Consider the following 19,755-nt stretch of genomic DNA (forward strand, 5'->3'; position numbering starts at 1 on the left):
ATCATCAGCTAGTTCGATGATATGTTAATATGAATATGAATTTATTCATATTAACATATCAAGAGATTTTTAGAATTTTTATTCTCAAATTAGGCATACTTTTTATTGAGATATTTTAACTCGGCTATACTACTTTGATTTTTGGACAGTTAAAAAATAATCATTCCTTACTATAAATTTCATTTACTATAGAAAATGTTAAAAAATTTGTTTTATAATTTCCTTAGGGATAACTGTCTTTTTAAAGATCTTCAGAATTTTTATACTAAATACTTTGGTGGTTGTATTAAATGAATGGATTATATTACGAGATTGTTTCATCTTAGAAGAAGGCATCTGCTCTATTTACTACCTGAGAATGGCATCACCCCAAACAAACCTTGTTTATTTCCTTAAAGAATTGCCTTCCCCTGTATTACTAATAGAGAATTTAGTTAAACATAACACTTTTGGGGTAGTGCAGACATCAATTGGAGGGAATTAATTATTATTATTATTACTAGACATATAGTGCAAGGAAGCCTGAGGTTTATGCTGCACCAGCCAAAAAAATTTCAGAGTTACCCTGAGAGAGAGAGAGAGAGAGAGAGAGTCAGAAGCAGAAGCAGAAGGGAATTGCCGAGAAAGAGAAGAATGATGATATTCAGCTCAGGACCCTAGGTGTGCCAAGCCCATACTCACCAGATGTGAGCCCCTGGGGTTGAATTATAAAGTGTATACAGGTCCTTTTAATGAAAAAATACCAGGATCTATGCTGCTTATTTTTGAATTTAATGAAATTGGACTAGGCGTTACTGTTTAGATGTTATGATTTAAATTGATATTCTGTGCAATCAGTTACTTTTTTCTCAGTAGGAAAGTTGTTTGCCATTCTTGGTTAGCCTAAAAATGTCATTGATGTACTTCTGAAATGAACATAAACTGATTTTATTTGGGGGGGGAGAGCACAGCCAACCAAAATGATTATAATACGAGTAGAGGTGACTAAAAGTGCCCTTCTCTAGCAGCAGTACTAACTAGTTAAATGCATACTGAAGTGCAGTGGTGGGAATCAAAAATTTTAAAAACTGGTTCTCTATCACCTTACTGCCCCTTTTCAAGGTAAAAAAGAAAAAAACCAAACATAGACCAAAAGTAGTGTAGCTTGCATGGTATTCAGTGTGAAATGACCTTTAGGGACCGGTTCAGCGAACTCGGGAAATTCTAGGAACAGGCTCACTCGAACCAGCTGAATCCCACCACTAAGTAAGCATAACATGCAACTGTTGTAGTGTTATTATTTTTTTTTCTTCAAATAAAATCAGTTTATATTCATTTTAAAAGTAAACTGATGACATTTTTAGGCTAAACTGAGGGCAGAGAATAACTTTCCCATTGAGAAATATTAATTTGATTAGGCAAAATTTAAATTTTGAAATTGTCAAATCTAAATGGCATTACTTGGTCCAATGTTAACAACAAATTTGAAAATTTCAGCTCAAATGTGACAAAAAGTGCCAGACAAATAAAATAAGCAAGGTAGGCCTTGGTGCTTTTTAATGGACACATCCTATATATTATAGTGTAGAGAGTAAAATAAGCTGAGTCATTAATGAACCTATCACGCTGATCCATGGGTGCCAAGAAAATCCGAGGCCAAGCAATTTCTCTCCGTGATTTCAATTTCTCTTCATGTGTTTATACTAGAGAGGTTTAACATTGTATTTTGTTTTTTTTTATGTAACAAGTGTTCTTTCTTAAAAGATAAAGAAGTTTCTGTAAAGGAGGTAACTTTCATCTGTTATTTTTCTATTTACTAATCTTTTAACTTGCTTCTTCATTTAGTGTCACTTTTTGCCCATGCCCAGCCTTGCCACAGGAAGGCTGGGCATGGGCAAAAAATATCATTCAGAACTAAAGAGAATCAAAAATAGATCACATCAAACCACACAGTAATGGAGTATGCTGATTCCAGCATTATACTTGATCAGTGGCGACTCCGTAGCCATGTGGGCAGGAGCAGCAGTGCGTAGCACACGCTTCTTGATTAGACCACCAAATACGGAGGATGCAGAAAGGTCAGGGAATGGCCACCGCACATCCCCGGAGCAATATAGCTTTAGTTGCTAATGCTCCTAAAAAAAAAACCAAATAACAAACATATACTTGATAAAAAAGGGCATCCATAAGAGGAAAGACTTCAAATATATGGGTTGCACAGCATGAAACTAGGCACCATATAGGAGACGTGATTGAGGTCTTTAAGATGCTGAGAGGCAAAAGTAAAATGAATGATGATGAAATTTTTATGGTTATAAATGATTCTAGAACTAGGGGCCATAAATTCAAGTTATGGGGGGGAGACATTTAGACTGGATTGCAGGAAGATTTATTTTAGCCAGTGAGTTATAAATTACTGAAATAAGTTAGCTACATGGATTTTGGAGGATGACAGTTTGGGGAAATTCAAAGATCTAAAAAAACGTGTTATCTTATTATTGAAATCTAATTATTGAAATAAGAGTCACAGCATATCTTAACCACTAACTTACAGGCTGCAAGGCTATAATCCCCCTGCTTCCATCACACATAAAAATGCTCAAGTTGTAAGGATTTCCTTTAAAGTACTAGGTGTTCATTATCTATATTGAAGGGAGCAATAGAATGTGTCAATAGCATTAGCAAAGGCACATGATGCAAGAAAGCAAGCTAATATATAGCATCAGTAAAAAAAAAAAAAAAACTTCTAATTTCACCCATCCACTCGCTCTAGATGTTTGTCTAGTTCTGCCTTGAATCTATTTAAGCTATCAACTTCTACAATGGAAGTTAGTTCCAGCAATCAACCAACCACATGCTGGATAAAGGCAAACTTCTGCAAACCCATCCTACAACTGTCTTTCCTCAATTTGAATTTATGTCCTCTCAGGTAATTATTCTGAGCAAGAGGAAGAATCCCATCAGCATTGAGCATGCTCAAACCATTCAAGGCTTTATACATCTCAATCAGATCACATCGCAGGTGCCTAGTCTCCAGACACTGTAATTGCAAAATTTAAGCCTTTCTTCGTAAGGGCAACCCTTTGTCCCCACTAATCTTGTTGTTCTTCTCTGTACTCGTTCCAACAGCTCTACATCCTTCTTAAAATGAGGCCTCCAGACCTGTATACAGTACTCAAGGTGTGGCCTGACCATTGCCTTATACAAGGGGATAATCACCTCCTTATCCCTGCTTGAAAAATTCCTGTATATCATTGACAAGACGCCATGAGCTACTCTTGCAGACTGTCTGCACTGCTCATAAAACTTCATATCTGCCTGCACAATTACCCCCAGGTCCTTTTCACTCTCTATCACTGTCAGTGTACTACCACCCAGTTGATACGTTACTCTGGGGTTACTGCTTCCCATATGCGGTACTTTACATTTGTCAATGTTAAACTTCAGTTGCCACCTCTCAGCCCATCTGTTCAACTTTTCTAGATCCTGTTGCAGCAGCGTACTGTCAGTGTCATTAACAACCCTGCCGACCTTTGTATCATCTGCAAACTTGGACATTAAGCCTGATATACCATCATCAGTATTATTAATGAATACAGAAAACAACAATGGACCCAACACTGAACCCTGGGGGACTCCACTGATAACATTAGTCCACGAAGAGCAGTGTCCATTGATTACCACTCTCTGTCTTCTCCCACTCAACTATCCCCTTATCCATAGCAGCAATTTGCCTCCAATGCCACACTGCTCCAATTTGTGCAGCAGTCTTCCATGTGCAACAGTATCAAAAGCATTTCTAAGTTCCAAATATATGATATCAAAATTATTCTTTGCATCCTTTTCCTTTGTGACTACATCATAGTATCCAATCAAATTGGCCAGACAAGACTTCCCCTTAACAAACCTGTGTTCAAGCTATAACTGAAGTCTTGTCTAGATGATCCTGCAATGCATCTTTAACCAGTGCCTCCACTAATTTCCCTGGAACAGAAGTTAAACTAATAGGTCTGTAATTACCTGTGTCTCCCTTTTATGATATATATATATATATATATGATCCCTTATATGATAGTTATTATAACAACATAATTATAAACAAAAATTACAATTCATAAAACAAATTATATATACTTATATAATAATTTTATTCTTTATGTAGAAGTACTAAGTAAACATCAATTTTAGATCGCCACAAAATTAAAAATATACCACATACAGTGGAAGATATTTAAACACTTGGTTTAAATAACTTTTCAATGTGATATTTTTGCCTGGTGTGATTCGCTGATCTTTTTGATATTAAATGGAATATTTGAGAGACATACTCTCATTTCTTCCTCAATCATTTGTAGTCTTTCCCTCCTGTAAGTTTTTATAGCGGTAAGCACAGAAAATTCGAACTCACATAGGTAGGATGTAGAAAGTTGCAAAAGAATTACCACAGCTTTTTTTGCAATATGAGGATATTCATTCTTCATCTCTATCTAGAATTCATCAATGGATAATTCTTTATGTTTTAATTTCAAACTTTCATCATTACTTATTTTTAATTAACTCCTCCTGATCTATGATACTGAGCTTGAATAGCTTGAAACTGATGCAATAAATGGATTCCTCAACCATTCATAGTCTTCAGTACGTAATTTCTTTATTGTTAGTTGTAGCAACATGTGGAAACATATCCACGTTGCTTCCCTTCGCCATGGTGACCCACAAGCTTAACTTATCTCTCAGAGCTTTGATTCTGTCAGTTGAAGATAACACTGCATATCCCCGGAGCAATATGGCCTTAGTTGCTAATGCCCCTAAAAACCAAACAACAAATAAACAAACATAACAAACAGTTGAAGATAAGATATTTTAAACTTTTCCTCACATACTGTAATTAATCTTGTTTAAAGTTTCAAAGATATCAACTAAATATGACAATTTGGCATATCAATTATCATCTGCAAGAAACATACAAAATTCTTGCTTTTCAATGGCAAAGAAAGAATGAATCTCATCTTTCAGTTCAAGTACTCGTGACAATACTTTGCCTCTAGAAAGCCATCTTGCTTCCATATGAAGGAGAAGATTAACATGTTTGTGCCAACTTCTTCACAAATCTTGGCAAAAAGACGTGATTTGAGAGGCCTACTTTTTATATAGTTAACCATTTTCACAACTGTGTCTAGCACTTTTTTTAGCTCATTACTGAGTGTTTTCCCGACCAGCACTTCAAGATGAAGAAAGCAATGTGTTGTTATGGCATCACTGAACTTTCTTCACTAAAGATACAAACCCTTTGACTGAGCCGACCATTGGTGGAGCACCATCTGTATACAAGATTTCCAGCATAAGCCATCAGTTTCCAAGTATGTACTTAATGCAGTGGTTCTCAAAGTAGGTGCCGCAACGTAAAATTTAGCATTGACTTACATTGTGGCCATCGCTACAAAAGGTCATTGATTTTTGTGCAACTGTATAAATTAGAAGTTGTCATGAAATAATGACTGACCACATCACAGTGTTTATGTACATACACCTATATATATGAAAGAGCTGAGCCGTCCGTCGCATACACTGTATTTGAAACAGCACAGCACCAATGTGAACACTCATACTCGCTTAGCAGATCTTAGCCCTTAGCTTGCATTCCTCCTTTGGCGTATCAGTGTGCCTGGTTGTGCAATATAGTAGAGCATGTTTTGCATGTTAAAGTTTTAGTTAGTATTTCTATTTCAAATACTTTAAAACAGTGGCCTTGGAAAACTTTATTATTAAAAAGAGAAAAAATCAAGATAGTAATCAACATTTGCATCAAGAAATAGTGGCATACAATGAAGATACTTCACAGAGCAGCAAAAAAACTGAAGTAACCACAAGTTCAATTATAAAAAAGAAAAAAAAAACTTGTGTGTATTAAGACAGTTACTTAGAAATGAGGTTTACATGGTGTGGTGATAATTTTGCACTTAATCCTAGGTGTATTGTTTGTGGAGTAATATTAGCAAATGACGCCATGAATCCAAGCAAATTATCACAATATTCCACTACAAAACATAGCAACCTTTCTAATAAGACACCAGATTACTTCAAAAGATTATTAAAATCGCAAGAAAAACGAAGTGCTAGTTTTATAAAAAAAATTTAAAGTTGCTGAGCGAGCACAAGAAGCCAGTTATTTAGTGGCAGAAATAATGGAACCCAAAGGTCGCGGGTTCGAATCCCGCCTCGGGCTTGGATCAAAGTACTGCAAAAACCTTGGGAGGTGCATTATGGTCACAGAAGCCGATGTGCCAACAACTACCAAAAAAAAAAAAAAAAAAAAAAAAAAGCAGAAATAATGGCCAAAGAAATGAAACCACATACTATTTGCACAGAAACTAATTCTTCCTGCCTGTGCAGAAACAATGTTTGGGATAGAAGAAGAAGAATTAAAGAAAATTCCTTTGTCTGATGATAAGATTCGCAGATGTATTTGCGATATGCCAGATAATATTGAAAAAATTGTTTTTTTTTTTAAATTAAAGAATCTCCTATATTTGCATTGCAAGTAGACAAATCTACAGATATTACAGGTAAAGGCCCAACTACTGACATTTATTTGTATTATTGAAAATGATAAAATAATAGAACAATTTTTATGTTGCAAAGAATTAGAACAAACCACGACAGGTAAAGATGTTTTTAACGCTTTGAATGAATATTTAAAATCTATAGATGTATCATGGGAATCGTGTGTGGGAATATGCACAGATGGGGCACCATCCATGGTTGGGTTATTAAAGGGTTTTCTATCACTACTATCACTAGCCAAAAAAGAAAATAAGGATATCATATCTACTCATTGTTTTTTACATTGACAAGCTTTAATCACAAAAACACTAGGAGAGGAATTACTAACTGTCCTGAATGAAATAATTAAGATGGTTAATTATATTAAGAGCAGGCCTCTCAAATCTCAGTTGTTTGCAAAATTGTGTGAAGAACTTGGATCTGCACATTTGAATCTTCTTCTTCATACTGATGTCAGATGGCTGTCCAAAGGACGAGTATTGAGTCATGTTTACAAATTAAAAGTCGAACTACTCACTTTTTTTGAACAAGAAAACAAGCATGAATTTTGTCAATTGTTGAAAAATGACTTTTGGTGTACAAAATTCGCTTATATAACAGATATGTTTAAACAACTGAATAATGTAAATTCCAGTATGCAAGGAAGAGACGAAAATTTATTAAAATCTTCAGATAAAATTGCCACTTTTAAAGAAAGGGTAAAATTTTGGAAAATTAAAGTTAACGAAGCCAACATGGAAATATTTTCGAAGACAGCTGCAACAAAAAATAAAAACATAAAGAAGTTAATTTCTGAACACTTAACATCACTAGAAGAACAGATTTGTCATTATTTTCCTGATATATCTATCGACACTTTTGACTGGATATGAAATCCATTTGTTGAATTGACATCTAATAAAATGGAGTTAAGGCGTAAAGAAGAGGAATTAATAAAAATTCACAATGACTGTACGTTGCAATTAAAATACTCTGAAATTTCACTCGAATCCTTTGGGATATTAATTAAGAAGGAATATTCCAACATAGGAGCCAGAGCACTTCAAGTTTTGGTACAATTTTCTACCTTGTACTTGTGCAAACTCGTGTTTTCTACACTTGCCAATATCAAAACTAAAAAGAGCAAAAGACTGAAGTCGGTTGAAAATGAAATACAAGTATGTTTGTCTAAAATACACCCAAATATCAAGGGGTAGAATTTTTTTCAGCCTGAACTGTACTTGTTAACAGGAGAGATTGCTTATACAGGGATGGGATACACTTAAATAGAAAGGGTGCAAGAATATTTGCTAATGCTATCGAGGCAGTGTTAGGTGGGTCGGAAAACTTCTAGCTTGGGGGGATACAAAGACGAATAGATTAACAGTACCCACTGGCAGAGGTGAAAGAGATTCCTGCACTGCTTCTATTGGAATGAGCAGAAGCCTGAAAAACAAGATTCAGGATATTTCAGAGACTGCTGGGAGTCATTGCGGTACAAGTAAACACATGGGTTGTGTTAGGGTAGCTAAGAATAGAAATAGGTGCATGTATACTTGCGTGTACACCAGTGCTAGGAGTTTAGTAAATAAATTTGATGAATTTGAGGTATTGCTCAAAATATCAAAGGCAGATATTGTTGGGATATCAGAGACTTGGTGTCACACAGATATAAGGAATGCAGAACTGGAATTTGGGGAGTACAACGTCTACAGAAAGGATAGACTGGATAGGAAGGGAGGAGGGGTTATGCTATTAGTTAAGAAATACATAAAATCCAAGGAAGTGAAGCCAGTGGACATCGCTGGACAGTGCAGTGTCGAGTCAGTTTGGTGTGACGTAAGCATTGGGAGATCAAAATTGAGAGTAGGAGTGTGATATAGGCCTAATGACTCTGATGAGTATAATAAGAAACTGTACAGGGAAATAGAGTGGGCCAGTAAATCAGAGAGTCTTATAATGGGAGATTTTAATTTCCCAGATATTGACTGGAGTTTGGGGGCTGGTCACTCACACACTAGCAAGGCTTTTGTGGATTTATTGGATGATTGTTTTCTACATCAGCATGTTCGGGAGGCAACTAGAGGGAGGAATACTCTTGATTTGATTATCAGCAGTGATTCTTCATGCATTAAGGATCTGCAGATAAATGAACCACTGGGTGGCAGTGATCACAGTGTGCTGAAGTGGGATTTACTCAAAGAGGTAACTACCATTAGGGGTAAAGGGAAGGGTTATTGCTTTCGTAGAGGCGACTACAATGGACTGAGACAGTATTTAAATTCTATACAGTCGGACCAACTGATGATGTTACCAACAGCAAATGCAAAATGTGAAGCATTCAAAGAACTTATCTTGGAAGCTACTAGGCTTTACATACCAACTAAGAAATATTGTTCAAGGTTTAGGCCTAAATGGATGTCAGATGAACTGATGAGGCACATGGCAGAGAAGAAACATGCATGGGATACATACAAATTAACACATGACACAGAAGCCTATGATAGATACAAGTTGATCTGTAACCAAGTTACAAAGGAGGTTAGGCAGACGAAGGCAGAGTACGAGAAATCTTTGGCAAGGGATGCAAAGAAAAACAGCAAAGAGTTCTTTACTTATGTAAACTCTAGAAGGAAGGGGATGAATCAGATTGGTCCATTTGATATTGATGGGTCAACTGTTGATGATCCTGCTCAGGTAGCTAACAAACTAAATGAATATTTTGCATCAACATTCACACATGAGGAGTTATTTAGTGAGGGGAAAGCCAGAGGTGTATTCAACTCTAGCAGTAAGCTAGAGAATCTTGTAATAACTGAGAGTAAAGTGGAGGAGAAACTGTTGCAGATAAACACAAGAAAGGCACCTGGGGTGGATGGGATCTATCCAGTTATATTAAAGGAGGCAGCAGAGGAAGTAAGCAAACCCTTAGCCATAATTATGAGAGCTTCCTTGGACTCAGGGGAGGTACCCATGGACTGGAGATGTGCAAATGTGACCCCAATTCACAAAGGAGGATCAAACGCTGACACAAGCTAATATAGACCTGTGAGTTTGACTTCTGTTCCAGGAAAATTAATGGAGGCACTAGTTTGTTTTTTGTTGTTGTTTTTTTGTTATTTGGAGCATTAGCAACTAAGGCCATATTGCTCCGGGATATGCGGTGGTCATTCCCTGACCTTTCCGCATCTTCCATATTTAGTGGTGACGTGTTCGAACCCCGTTCTAATCAAGAAGCGTGTACTACGCACTGCTGCTCCTTCCCACCTGGCTACGGAGACGCCTAAGGCACTAGTTAAAGAAGCACTGCAGGATCATTTAGACAATTCTTCAGTTATAGCTCGGACACAGCATGGTTTTGTTAAGGGGAAGTCTTGCCTGACCAATTTGATTGGATACTATGATGCAGTCACAAAAGAACTGGATGCAGGGAATAACTTTGATATTATATACTTGGATCTTAGAAAGGCTTTTGATACTGTTGCACATGGAAGACTGCTGCACAAATTGGAGCAGTGTGACATTGGAGGCAAATTGCTGCTGTGGATAAAGGGGTAGCTGAGGGGGAGAAGACAGAGAGTGGTAATCAATGGACACTGCTCATTGTGGACTAATGTTATTAGTGGAGTCCCTCAGGGCTCAGTGTTGGGTCCATTATTGTTTTCTGTATTCATAAATGATATTGATGATGGTATATCAAGCTTAATGTCGAAGTTTGCAGACGATACAAAGGTAGGCAGGGTTGTCAAGGACACTACTGACACTATGCTGCTGCAACAGGATCTGGAAATGTTGAGCAGATGGGTTGAGAGGTGGCAAATGAAGTTTAACATTGACAAATGTAAAGTACTACACATGGGAAACAGCAACCCCAGAGCAACGTATCAACTCTGTGGTACTACACTGACAGTGGTAGAGAATGAAAGGGACCTGGGGGTGTTTGTGCAGGCAGATATGAAGTTCTCTGAGCAGTGCAGACGGGCTGGAAGAGTAGCTCATGGTGTATTGTCAATGATATATAGGAATTTTTCTAGCAGGGATAAGGAGGTGATTATTCCCTTGTATAAGGCAATGGTCAGGCAACACCTAGAGTACTGTATACAGGTCTGGAGGCCTCATTTCAAGAAGGATGTAGAGCTGCTGGAACGAGTACAGAGAAGGGCAACAAGATTAGTGAATGGAACAAAGGGGTGCTCTTACGAAGAAAGGCTTAAGTTTTGCAAATTACAGTGTCTGGAGACTAGGCACCAGCGAGGTGATCTGATAGAGGTGTATAAAGCATTGAATGGTTTGAGCATGCTCAATGGTGATGGGATTCTTCCTCTCGCTCAGAATAATCACCTGAGAGGGCATAAATTCAAATTGAGGAAAGACAGATGTAGGATAGACGTGCGGAAATTTGCCTTTATCCAGCGAGTGGTTGGTTGGTGGAATAGACTTCCATCCCTTGTGGAAGTTGATAGCCTAAATAAGTTTAAGGCTCAGCTGGACAGGTATTTTGAACGAACAGAGGGGTGAAGTGGAAGTGGTTTTATTTATTTTTTTTTTTTGGCTGATGCTGCATAAGCTTGCTTTCTTGCATCAAATGCCTCTACTAATGCTAATATAAACTAACTATATAAATTGCATCAAGCACATGATTCACATTAATTGTTTTATGTTTTGTTCTCCTTTTAAGAATATATTTTTATTGTTATAAGCATTTTTTCATAAAATTAATAAAATTTCAATATAATTTTATATATATATATATATTTTTTTTTTTAACTTTGAATTATTTTAGTTTCTGGATATATAAATTAGAAAATGTACTTATTGTTCTAAAAACATTAAAATAAGTATGAAAAAACAATTGAATATTATTTCTTTAATTTAGATTCTTTCATACAATTTATTATTCTTAGAGATATAGAAATTGTACATAAAATGTGGTACAAGGCCAATTTTTAAATAAAAAAAATTTTGTTTAAAAATTCTGTACCAAAAGCCAAATGTTTTTTTCGTGCATTTTTCAAAAAAAAATTCCCCCATTGCCCTTCCACATACACTTTACAAAATATCCTGCCAGCACCCATGCATCCAGTGCTGGGAATTTTTCATAATGGATTTAGGGTGTCTTCACATTAAAAAGTTTGAGAATCACTGACTTAATGTATTGAAAATATCTTGGCCTTTTGTTGTTTCTTCAAATTCTTTACAGCAAAAAACTGATCTACTATTTTATCATTATGGACAAAATGAATAAATGCTAGTAGTTGAGCCTTTCCTCCAATATCAGTTGATTCTTCTACTTGGAGTGCAAAAATTTGACTTTTCTCCACAGAGGCACATACATTTTCTTCTGTGTCTGCTGACATATCACTAATCTGTCTGCTAATGGTATCATTGGAAAGAGGAATTTTTTCTCAACTTCATTTTTCTACTTTGCTTCCAAAAAGTGTCCTTACTATAGCATTACAAGCAGAGAGAATAAGTGTCTCTGCTTCTTTGTGAGGCTTCATATTTTTAGCAATTAACTGAGCTACTAAGCAGCTAGCCTCTTGAACTTTGTTAGAAATTTTGGCTGTTTTGGTAAAACTCAGACTCTGTTTTCTTTGGTTATTTAAGTCTCTCAAAGTACATTCTAGGCTTGTTAGCCAGGTGACTATGTTTTAGAGATAAATGTGTCTTTAATTTGCTAGGTACCATTGCTTCTTTGTTCAATATGTCACCACAAATCACATGTTTTTGGCTAGGCCTGTCTTTATCCCCACACCAAGTAAATCCATGTTCCAAATACTGACGATTTTTCTTCCTCACCTTCACCCGAGACTTGCTTGAAGAGGGAATAGTTATAATTTTTCCTTCTTTACTCAAACCTCCACCTTTGTCTTCTTTTTTGTCTTTACCATAATCATCTTGATGTTTGTTTTCTTTTTTGCCTTCACTACAATCATTTTCATGCTTGCTTTTCTTCATAACAAACTTGTCCATCTTACTATCAAGGGTATTTTTCGAACTGAAATTTGTACTGGCGACTGATCATTACAGTACATTGGTAAACAGATTAGCTGATTATTCAATAATCTCTTTAGTCATATTATTGTAATGAAAATTAATACCAGTTTTTCTAAGATTAGTTTTCTTCTTTAACCTTTTGCACTGTGCTACTTCCACTGTGTTCTTATCCTACCACTCTAAATTAACTTCTACGTTCAGTTTCCTTTTATTTGACAGTATCTTGAAGTAGATAATAATAAAACTAATAGTGAGACATTTGTAATAATTTTAACTGATAATAGTAAAATATATGAATTTTTTGGTATGGTGTAAACCCTCCAGTTGTGCTATTACTGGAAATGACATTCAGCTGTACAACTTGTACCAATCACTATCAGTAGATTCCTCCACACAACCCTTAATCACCTTTACCCAAAGTCTAGGAATCATTGCTGAGAAGTCTTGTTTGTATATATAAGGAAGAATTATTAGTTGAAATATTTCAAATAGAGAGGTAGAAAACAGAAAAGATATAACACTGTGACTAACTGAATAAATCTTTTAAAATATGATAAAATATTTTATGATAAAATAACCTAATAGTTATTTTTAATAAAGATCTTAATGATAATTTCTTACATCAGGTCTGTGGGTCCTTAGATAACTCTTGAGATCCCCATGTGCCATGAGTTCCATTATGACTAAAGTTGGATGGCCTTTAGATACCACTCCCAGTAACTTAACTACATGACGACAGATGAATGCTCTAAACAAAAATAATTTAGATATGGCATATGAACAACTAGCACACTGTTGTGAAAAACACTTTATTGAAAAATTAGAGTAGAAACACAATGTTATAATGTTTTTACTAATTGTTAAATAAAATCGATGTTTTTATAAACTGGTTATGTATAGTACACAGATATTTGATAAATCAACTACAGTTTTTAATTTGGAAAGCCAAATTAAGCACTGCAGTTGATTTATGGATAATTTTATAAACATTAGTGCTTACCATGCAATTTAAAATTGTTTTTCATTAAACTTATGATAATTTAGGATGAAAGTGACACTTAAACTTGATTATTCATGGAACATTTATGAAAAAATACATTATATTAACATTTTTTTGTGTAGTATTCTATTCAGTTAGTTATGTTTTCAAGAAATCTATAGATGAGTTATGTAAATGATTATGGACTCTGTGATTAATCCTTCACCCACTCAATTTGTTTATGTTTAAGAGTATTGCTATGAGATTTATTTATATTAATATTTAATTTCCCCAAGCTTACTTAACATCAGGTGAAGCAGGTTATTTAAACTGCCATATCCCACCGTACATTCCAAACCCCATCAGGTGCAAATATTGCCCAAAATATGGGCACTCCCTGTGTGAAGTGGCTCTCATGGGTAACACAATAAATATAATTGCCATCCCCCTATACCAAGCGGAAAAGGCCCAAGTTCAAATCCTGTTAATGAATTGAGGAATTTTTTAGTCCTTTTTTCACAATCTGACTGAGTTAGTTGGTATCGGGTGAGGGTAGAATGGTTTTTTCTCCTGGAAACTCAGGTTTTTCATCAGCATACAAGCAAATCAGCCATAGAATATAAGCAATTTACAGACACAATATACTGTTGCCCATAGCCTTAATTGCTTTGGCACTTAACACATCATGTGTCTGGGAGTGCAGAGGTGAAGACATTCAGAAGTGAAGCAGTCTATATGTGACTCCAAAGAGCACATCCAATCTGAGTGCACTTTAATTTCCCTGCACTACCCAAACCATAAAAAAGCCACCCAGCCTATTCTAAATTGAGTGAACTCTGGAAGCAAAATAAACAATTCAAAAATATAAAGTATAAAACCAAGTCACACTGGAGGCAAGAAAACAAATCATTAAAACAGTTTGAAAGTGCACCCATGCTACAGCTACTTGACATTCTTAATTCATAGCCACAGAGATGTGTATGTTCCACCAGACATATTGCCATTTGGGCTTAAGACTTGCCTTCAAACTCCAAGCAAACTATTGTTAAAATTAGGCCAACAGCACTCCAGTTTTGATTCCAACTGAAAAAAACCTTGAAGATATCAAAATCCAAATTGAAGAATTCTCCACATTGCAACCATCACTCTCAATCAGAATGGCTATTGATGAACAGATTGAGCTACATTAGGCTGCCATTTTTGATCACATTCTTGATCACTTGCTACTCAAATGCAAGCAAATGTGCACACCACAAATCATATTAAATGAAAGTTCCACAAAGGCAGTTGGGATATGTCTACTGACTAATACATTAACTTTGGTCACTGCAAAAACTGAATCTCATCTAGTACAATGCAAACACAATAATTGGTGAAATCAATATTGTATGCATGCCAAACAGGTAAAGAACAAAGTCTTCAAAACCTTTTGCAAAAATCCTTCCACTGGTAATTTCATAATAAGATATTCTATGCCAAACCCCAAAAAATATGAAGAAAGAATCCCAGTTTGCCTCCATTTTCGACAAAGGCACATATGCAAGTCAGAATGGATGAAAAAAAATTGAATCACTTAATGGAAAATACATGCGGACTCCTCCAGCTTTGATATTAAATGGGAACGACCAAGACCCGTTTTTCCCAGCTGAATATTTTTCTAACATTGAAAGACTTGGCTACATGTAGTGGCTTCCACTGCATATTGCCCAATCTTTCTACAAATTAGACAATGTGTTGAATGTCATAAAATCAATTTCCATACTTCTGTTTCTTCCCGTACATTCCAGCCATTCCCAGCTTCCCAGCCATTCACATTAACTGAACTCTGAGAATTCTTAAATAAAACATCATAGTGCACCTGGACTAGATGGCATCTACTGCAGCATGTTAAAACAGCTAAGAAAATAGGGTAAGAACATCTTAACATTCTACAATTGGATCTTTATAGAAAAAAGTTTCACCCATTCTTGGTGTCACTCCATAGGTCTTAGCCTTTCCAAAGCCAGGAAAGGACCACTCTCTACCACATAATTATAGGTTGATATCACTCTCAAACTGTTTATGAAAAATCTTAAAAAAGATGGTCCATAGCTAGTTATGAGGTGTAATAATGAATGATAATCAATACAAGGTTTGAAACAGCCAGTCTACACCAGACACGATGATTAACTCCTTGGGTAGTATATCTCTGAAAAAATTCAGTGATACACACTTATATATTTCAACTGTGTATATGCCAAAACATTTTCACACAGAGCAGTGCTCTATATATTATATTCTCCAACCACTTTAAAGCATTTAGGTAATTCATATTATTGTTAGAAGGTAGCAGTACAGAACTAAATAATGTGCCTTATGTTTTCATGTATTGTTACTTATTTTAGTGTTAGTATTAGTAGTGGCAAATGATGCAAGGAAGCAAACTTAAAAAGCATCAGCCAAAAACGAACAAACAAAAACAAAAAAAACCCTTCCCACATCACTTGTCCATCTCCTCCAATAATTTGTCTAGTTCTTTCTTAAATTTATTCAAACTCCCATTTCAACAACAATAGATGGAAGTTTGTTCCAACAATCAACCACTCATTGGCTGAAGGCAAACTTCTGCATAAACTAAAGTGCAGCTATTATCAACCCACTGCAGGATGGAAGCCTCCACAACAATTCATGCTGAGGGAAATGGACCATAATCTGCCACGCTGGTCCAGTGCGGGTTGGCAGATCGACCGTATTCAGCAGTCAGGGGCTTGAACCCCACTCTACTCAAAGAGCGTGTGCTACTGCACTCCCGCTCCTGCCCACTCGGCTACGGAGGCCTCTATCGCAACCATCATTCTCAATTTGGATTTATGCATCCTTGTGTGTAGTCTGCACAAGAGGAAGAATGACATCAGCATTGAGCAATCCATTCAAATCTCTAAACACCTCAATCAGATCACCTCACAGGTGCCTAGTCTCCAGATGCTGCAATTTGCAGAACTGAAGGCCTTTCTTGGTAAGACCACCCTGATTTTAAGTTGTGATGCTGGAACTTCAGTAACATGTACTACTAACATGGCTGAGACAATAGTGAAAAAATTTGCATAGAGCAAATGCATGAGTATATGGTGACTGAAAATGAATTAGATACTGATATTAGTTTTGTGGGAGGTAAATTTGAACCTGATTTTAGAAGTGCAGATGGAACCAGTAACACTGAAAGTCATGACACATCAGCAGACAATATCACATCATCAGCCATAACTGCAACTGAAAGTAATACAAAATGGAGTGATACTGAACTGAACTAGGATGTATGCCTAGGACCTATGCATACATTCTTGGCATGACACTGCAGTGCGTTGTGTGATACCTTGCTGTTTTCAACGTTATCACTGATAAAGTTGAAAACCATGCTGTTACTAAGACAAATAGTTATGCACAGAACTGTGCATGAATTGAATTGTCAACACTGTAGCTTCAGGTGCAAGTTTAAATGCAAGAATAAAAATAAGATTAGTATTATTATTAGTAGTGGATGCACCAAAAAAAAAAACCTACCCACTTTATTTACTTATCCCTCCTATCTGCTAATTTGTGTGATCCTTCTTTAAATTTATTCAAACTACCCACTTCCACAACACCAGTTGATAGTTTGTTCCAACACTCAACTTTTTGGTTGAAAGCAAATTTTTGCACTTCTGTTCAGCAATCATCCTTTTAGCAACCAACAAACATTTTTTACCCACTTCCACAACGCCAATTGATAGTTTGTTCCAACACTCTACTTTTTGGCTGAAAGAAAATTTTTGCACTTCTATCCAGCAACCATCTTTTACCATTTTAAGTTTCTGATCCCTTGTGTTTGCCATCCAAGAAAATATAAGGCTGCTATTAGCATTTAGTTTAGTCAATTCAAATAAAGCCTGAAACACTTCAGAGAGGTTTTCTTACAGGTGCCTAAGAACTGCTTTATATAATTGGATAAACACTTCCTTCTGGCAAAATTACTATACATCATTGACAGAATCACACGAACTTCCAGCCTATCTGCTCAGAGAACTCCATGTCAGACTTTAAAATTACCCCAGTCTTTTTTATAATCCACTTTTCTTGAATGAGGTACAACCCAGTTTGCACTGTTCTGATTACTATTACCCAAAAACAGTCTTGCATTTATCAGTGCAATTGCCACTTCAGCCAATCTGTCTGATTTTTCTAGGACATGTTGCAGTAACATAACCCAATTTGTCATTAACCACCCTGATGATCTTTGTATCATCAGCAAACTTAAACATAAAATTTTTTATGCCTTCATCAATATTGTTGATAAATACTGAAAACAATAAGGGGGCCCAACACCAAATCCTTAGAGACTCCACTAATAATATTAATCTATGAAGATCAATGGCCATTAATAACCATTCTCTGTCTCCAGAAACTCAATCATCCCTTTATTAATAGCAGTAACTTGCCCTTAATGCCACATTTCTCCAATTTGTATAGTTGCCGTTGATGTGGTTCAGTATCTAAAGCTTTACTGAAATCAAAGTACGTGATATCAAAATTACTTTTTCATTCAGTTCTTTGTCACTACCTCATAGTAGTTAATCAGGTTGGTCAGACATCTCTCCTTAACAGATCCATGCTGTGATTGCTATATAACTACATTCCTATCAGGACAATCCTGCATTACTTAATTAAACAATGATTTCATTATTTTCCTTGGCACAGAAGTTAAGCTTAGCTCTGTAATTACTCACTTTGTCCTTTGATATCCTTTTTTGAATAGGGAAGATTTTTTGAATAGGGAAGAAATTTGCACATTTCTGGTGTGTAAGTGATCTTCCTTGAATCTAAGGATGGTTTCATAGAATTATGGCAAAAGGTTTGCTGCTTCTTTTAACCTTTCAGCAAGCACATAAAGAATAGTTATACTTGTGCACATATGAACTCAAAGTGACCTAGTGCACATGCAGTTTTAAAAGCTTTTAATGTGTTGGCACTTATTAAAATTTATTTGTTTTTTTGAAGTTGGAAATCAATTTCTTTGTTTCTTTGAAGTTGGAAATCAATTTCTTTGTTTCTTTGAAGTTGGAAATCAGTTGCTCCTACCAAATATAATTTAAACAGTACAAATATTGTACTGTTTGAATACAATTGGATACAAATATTGTTCCAAAGGTACAATATTGTACCTTTGGAAAGCGAAATACTTTCCCTTTACCCTTGAAAGTAGTGTAAACTGTCCTTGGCTGGTAATACTATCTATTTTCCCAAGCTAAAATTTCTTATTAATGATTGCAGTAGTTAATTATTTTAAAAAATTGCATTTATTCCAGTTCATTTTTAGTTTGAAAATAGAAATAGAATTAGAAATATAAATATAAAATATAATAATAACCATAATAAAATAAAATAAAAAGAAATAGAAAATTTTCAAATTTTTTGTGTTATAAGCTTCCAATAGAAAATTTTCCTTGAAATTTCATTATTAATTCAAATATATATATCAAGGGGAAATCTTGTAACAATAACTTCTTGTAAATGAGCCTTAGCATAATTCTCAGAAAACAATCCATAATGAGTAGCATATCTTTTTTTTTCTTTTGAATGCAAGATAATAATGGATGCAAAGGTTTCATATGTATGGTTACACAGCCCTTTTTTTTAGAAGTTTATGTACTGCCAGTAGATATAATTTGTTACAAGATCAAATAATAATAAAAAAAATTCTACTTATTCCATGGCATGACCACCAGCTCAGAGAAGTTTACAATTAAAGATTTCAAACAATGAATGCAGCTTATTTTTAACAAAAAAAAGAAAAAAAAAAGAAAATAAATAAAAATAAATAAATAGTTTTATTCCAGAATACTACAGCAGTTGGTAGGCATGGAATCTTCCCCATATGTGCAGGGGTGGGGGAGATCTAGGATGATTTATTTTTATAATGATGCCAAATGTTCAAATTTAAGTCTGTTTTCATATTACAAAAGTATGAGTTAAAATAAAACTGAAAATATGTGACGTAACATTGCAATGACACCACAGAAGCTGACTGCTCAGAAACTTCCCATTAGATAAACTAGGTACCTAATGTAAATATGCATATAATTTATATGTGAAATTTTTTTATCATATCAATACTGCAATATTATTAATATTATTATTATTATTAGCTGTATGGTTGCAAGGAAGCCTGGGCACCTCTGTAGCCAGGTGGGAAGGAGCAGCAGTGCGTAGCACACACTTCTTGATTAGACCGGGGTTTGAGC

General features: G+C 35.5%; 1 protein-coding gene across 1 annotated transcript in view; it reads right to left on the reverse strand.

Moving 5' to 3' along the window:
* The window catches only part of LOC150083254 (insulin-like peptide receptor), a 503,669-nt gene that overhangs the window by 54,503 nt on the left and 429,411 nt on the right, over positions 1-19,755 (reverse strand). Inside the window, exon 21 of the mRNA XM_090378451.1 lies at positions 13,141-13,267. Within this exon, the coding sequence (XP_090234577.1) occupies positions 13,141-13,267 (127 nt within the window). The remainder of the gene's footprint in view (positions 1-13,140; positions 13,268-19,755) is intronic.

This window comes from Mastigoproctus giganteus, chromosome 7 (assembly GCF_048544385.1).
Source record: "Mastigoproctus giganteus isolate SK-2022 chromosome 7, ASM4854438v1, whole genome shotgun sequence".
Lineage (NCBI taxonomy): Eukaryota > Metazoa > Arthropoda > Arachnida > Uropygi > Thelyphonidae > Mastigoproctus > Mastigoproctus giganteus.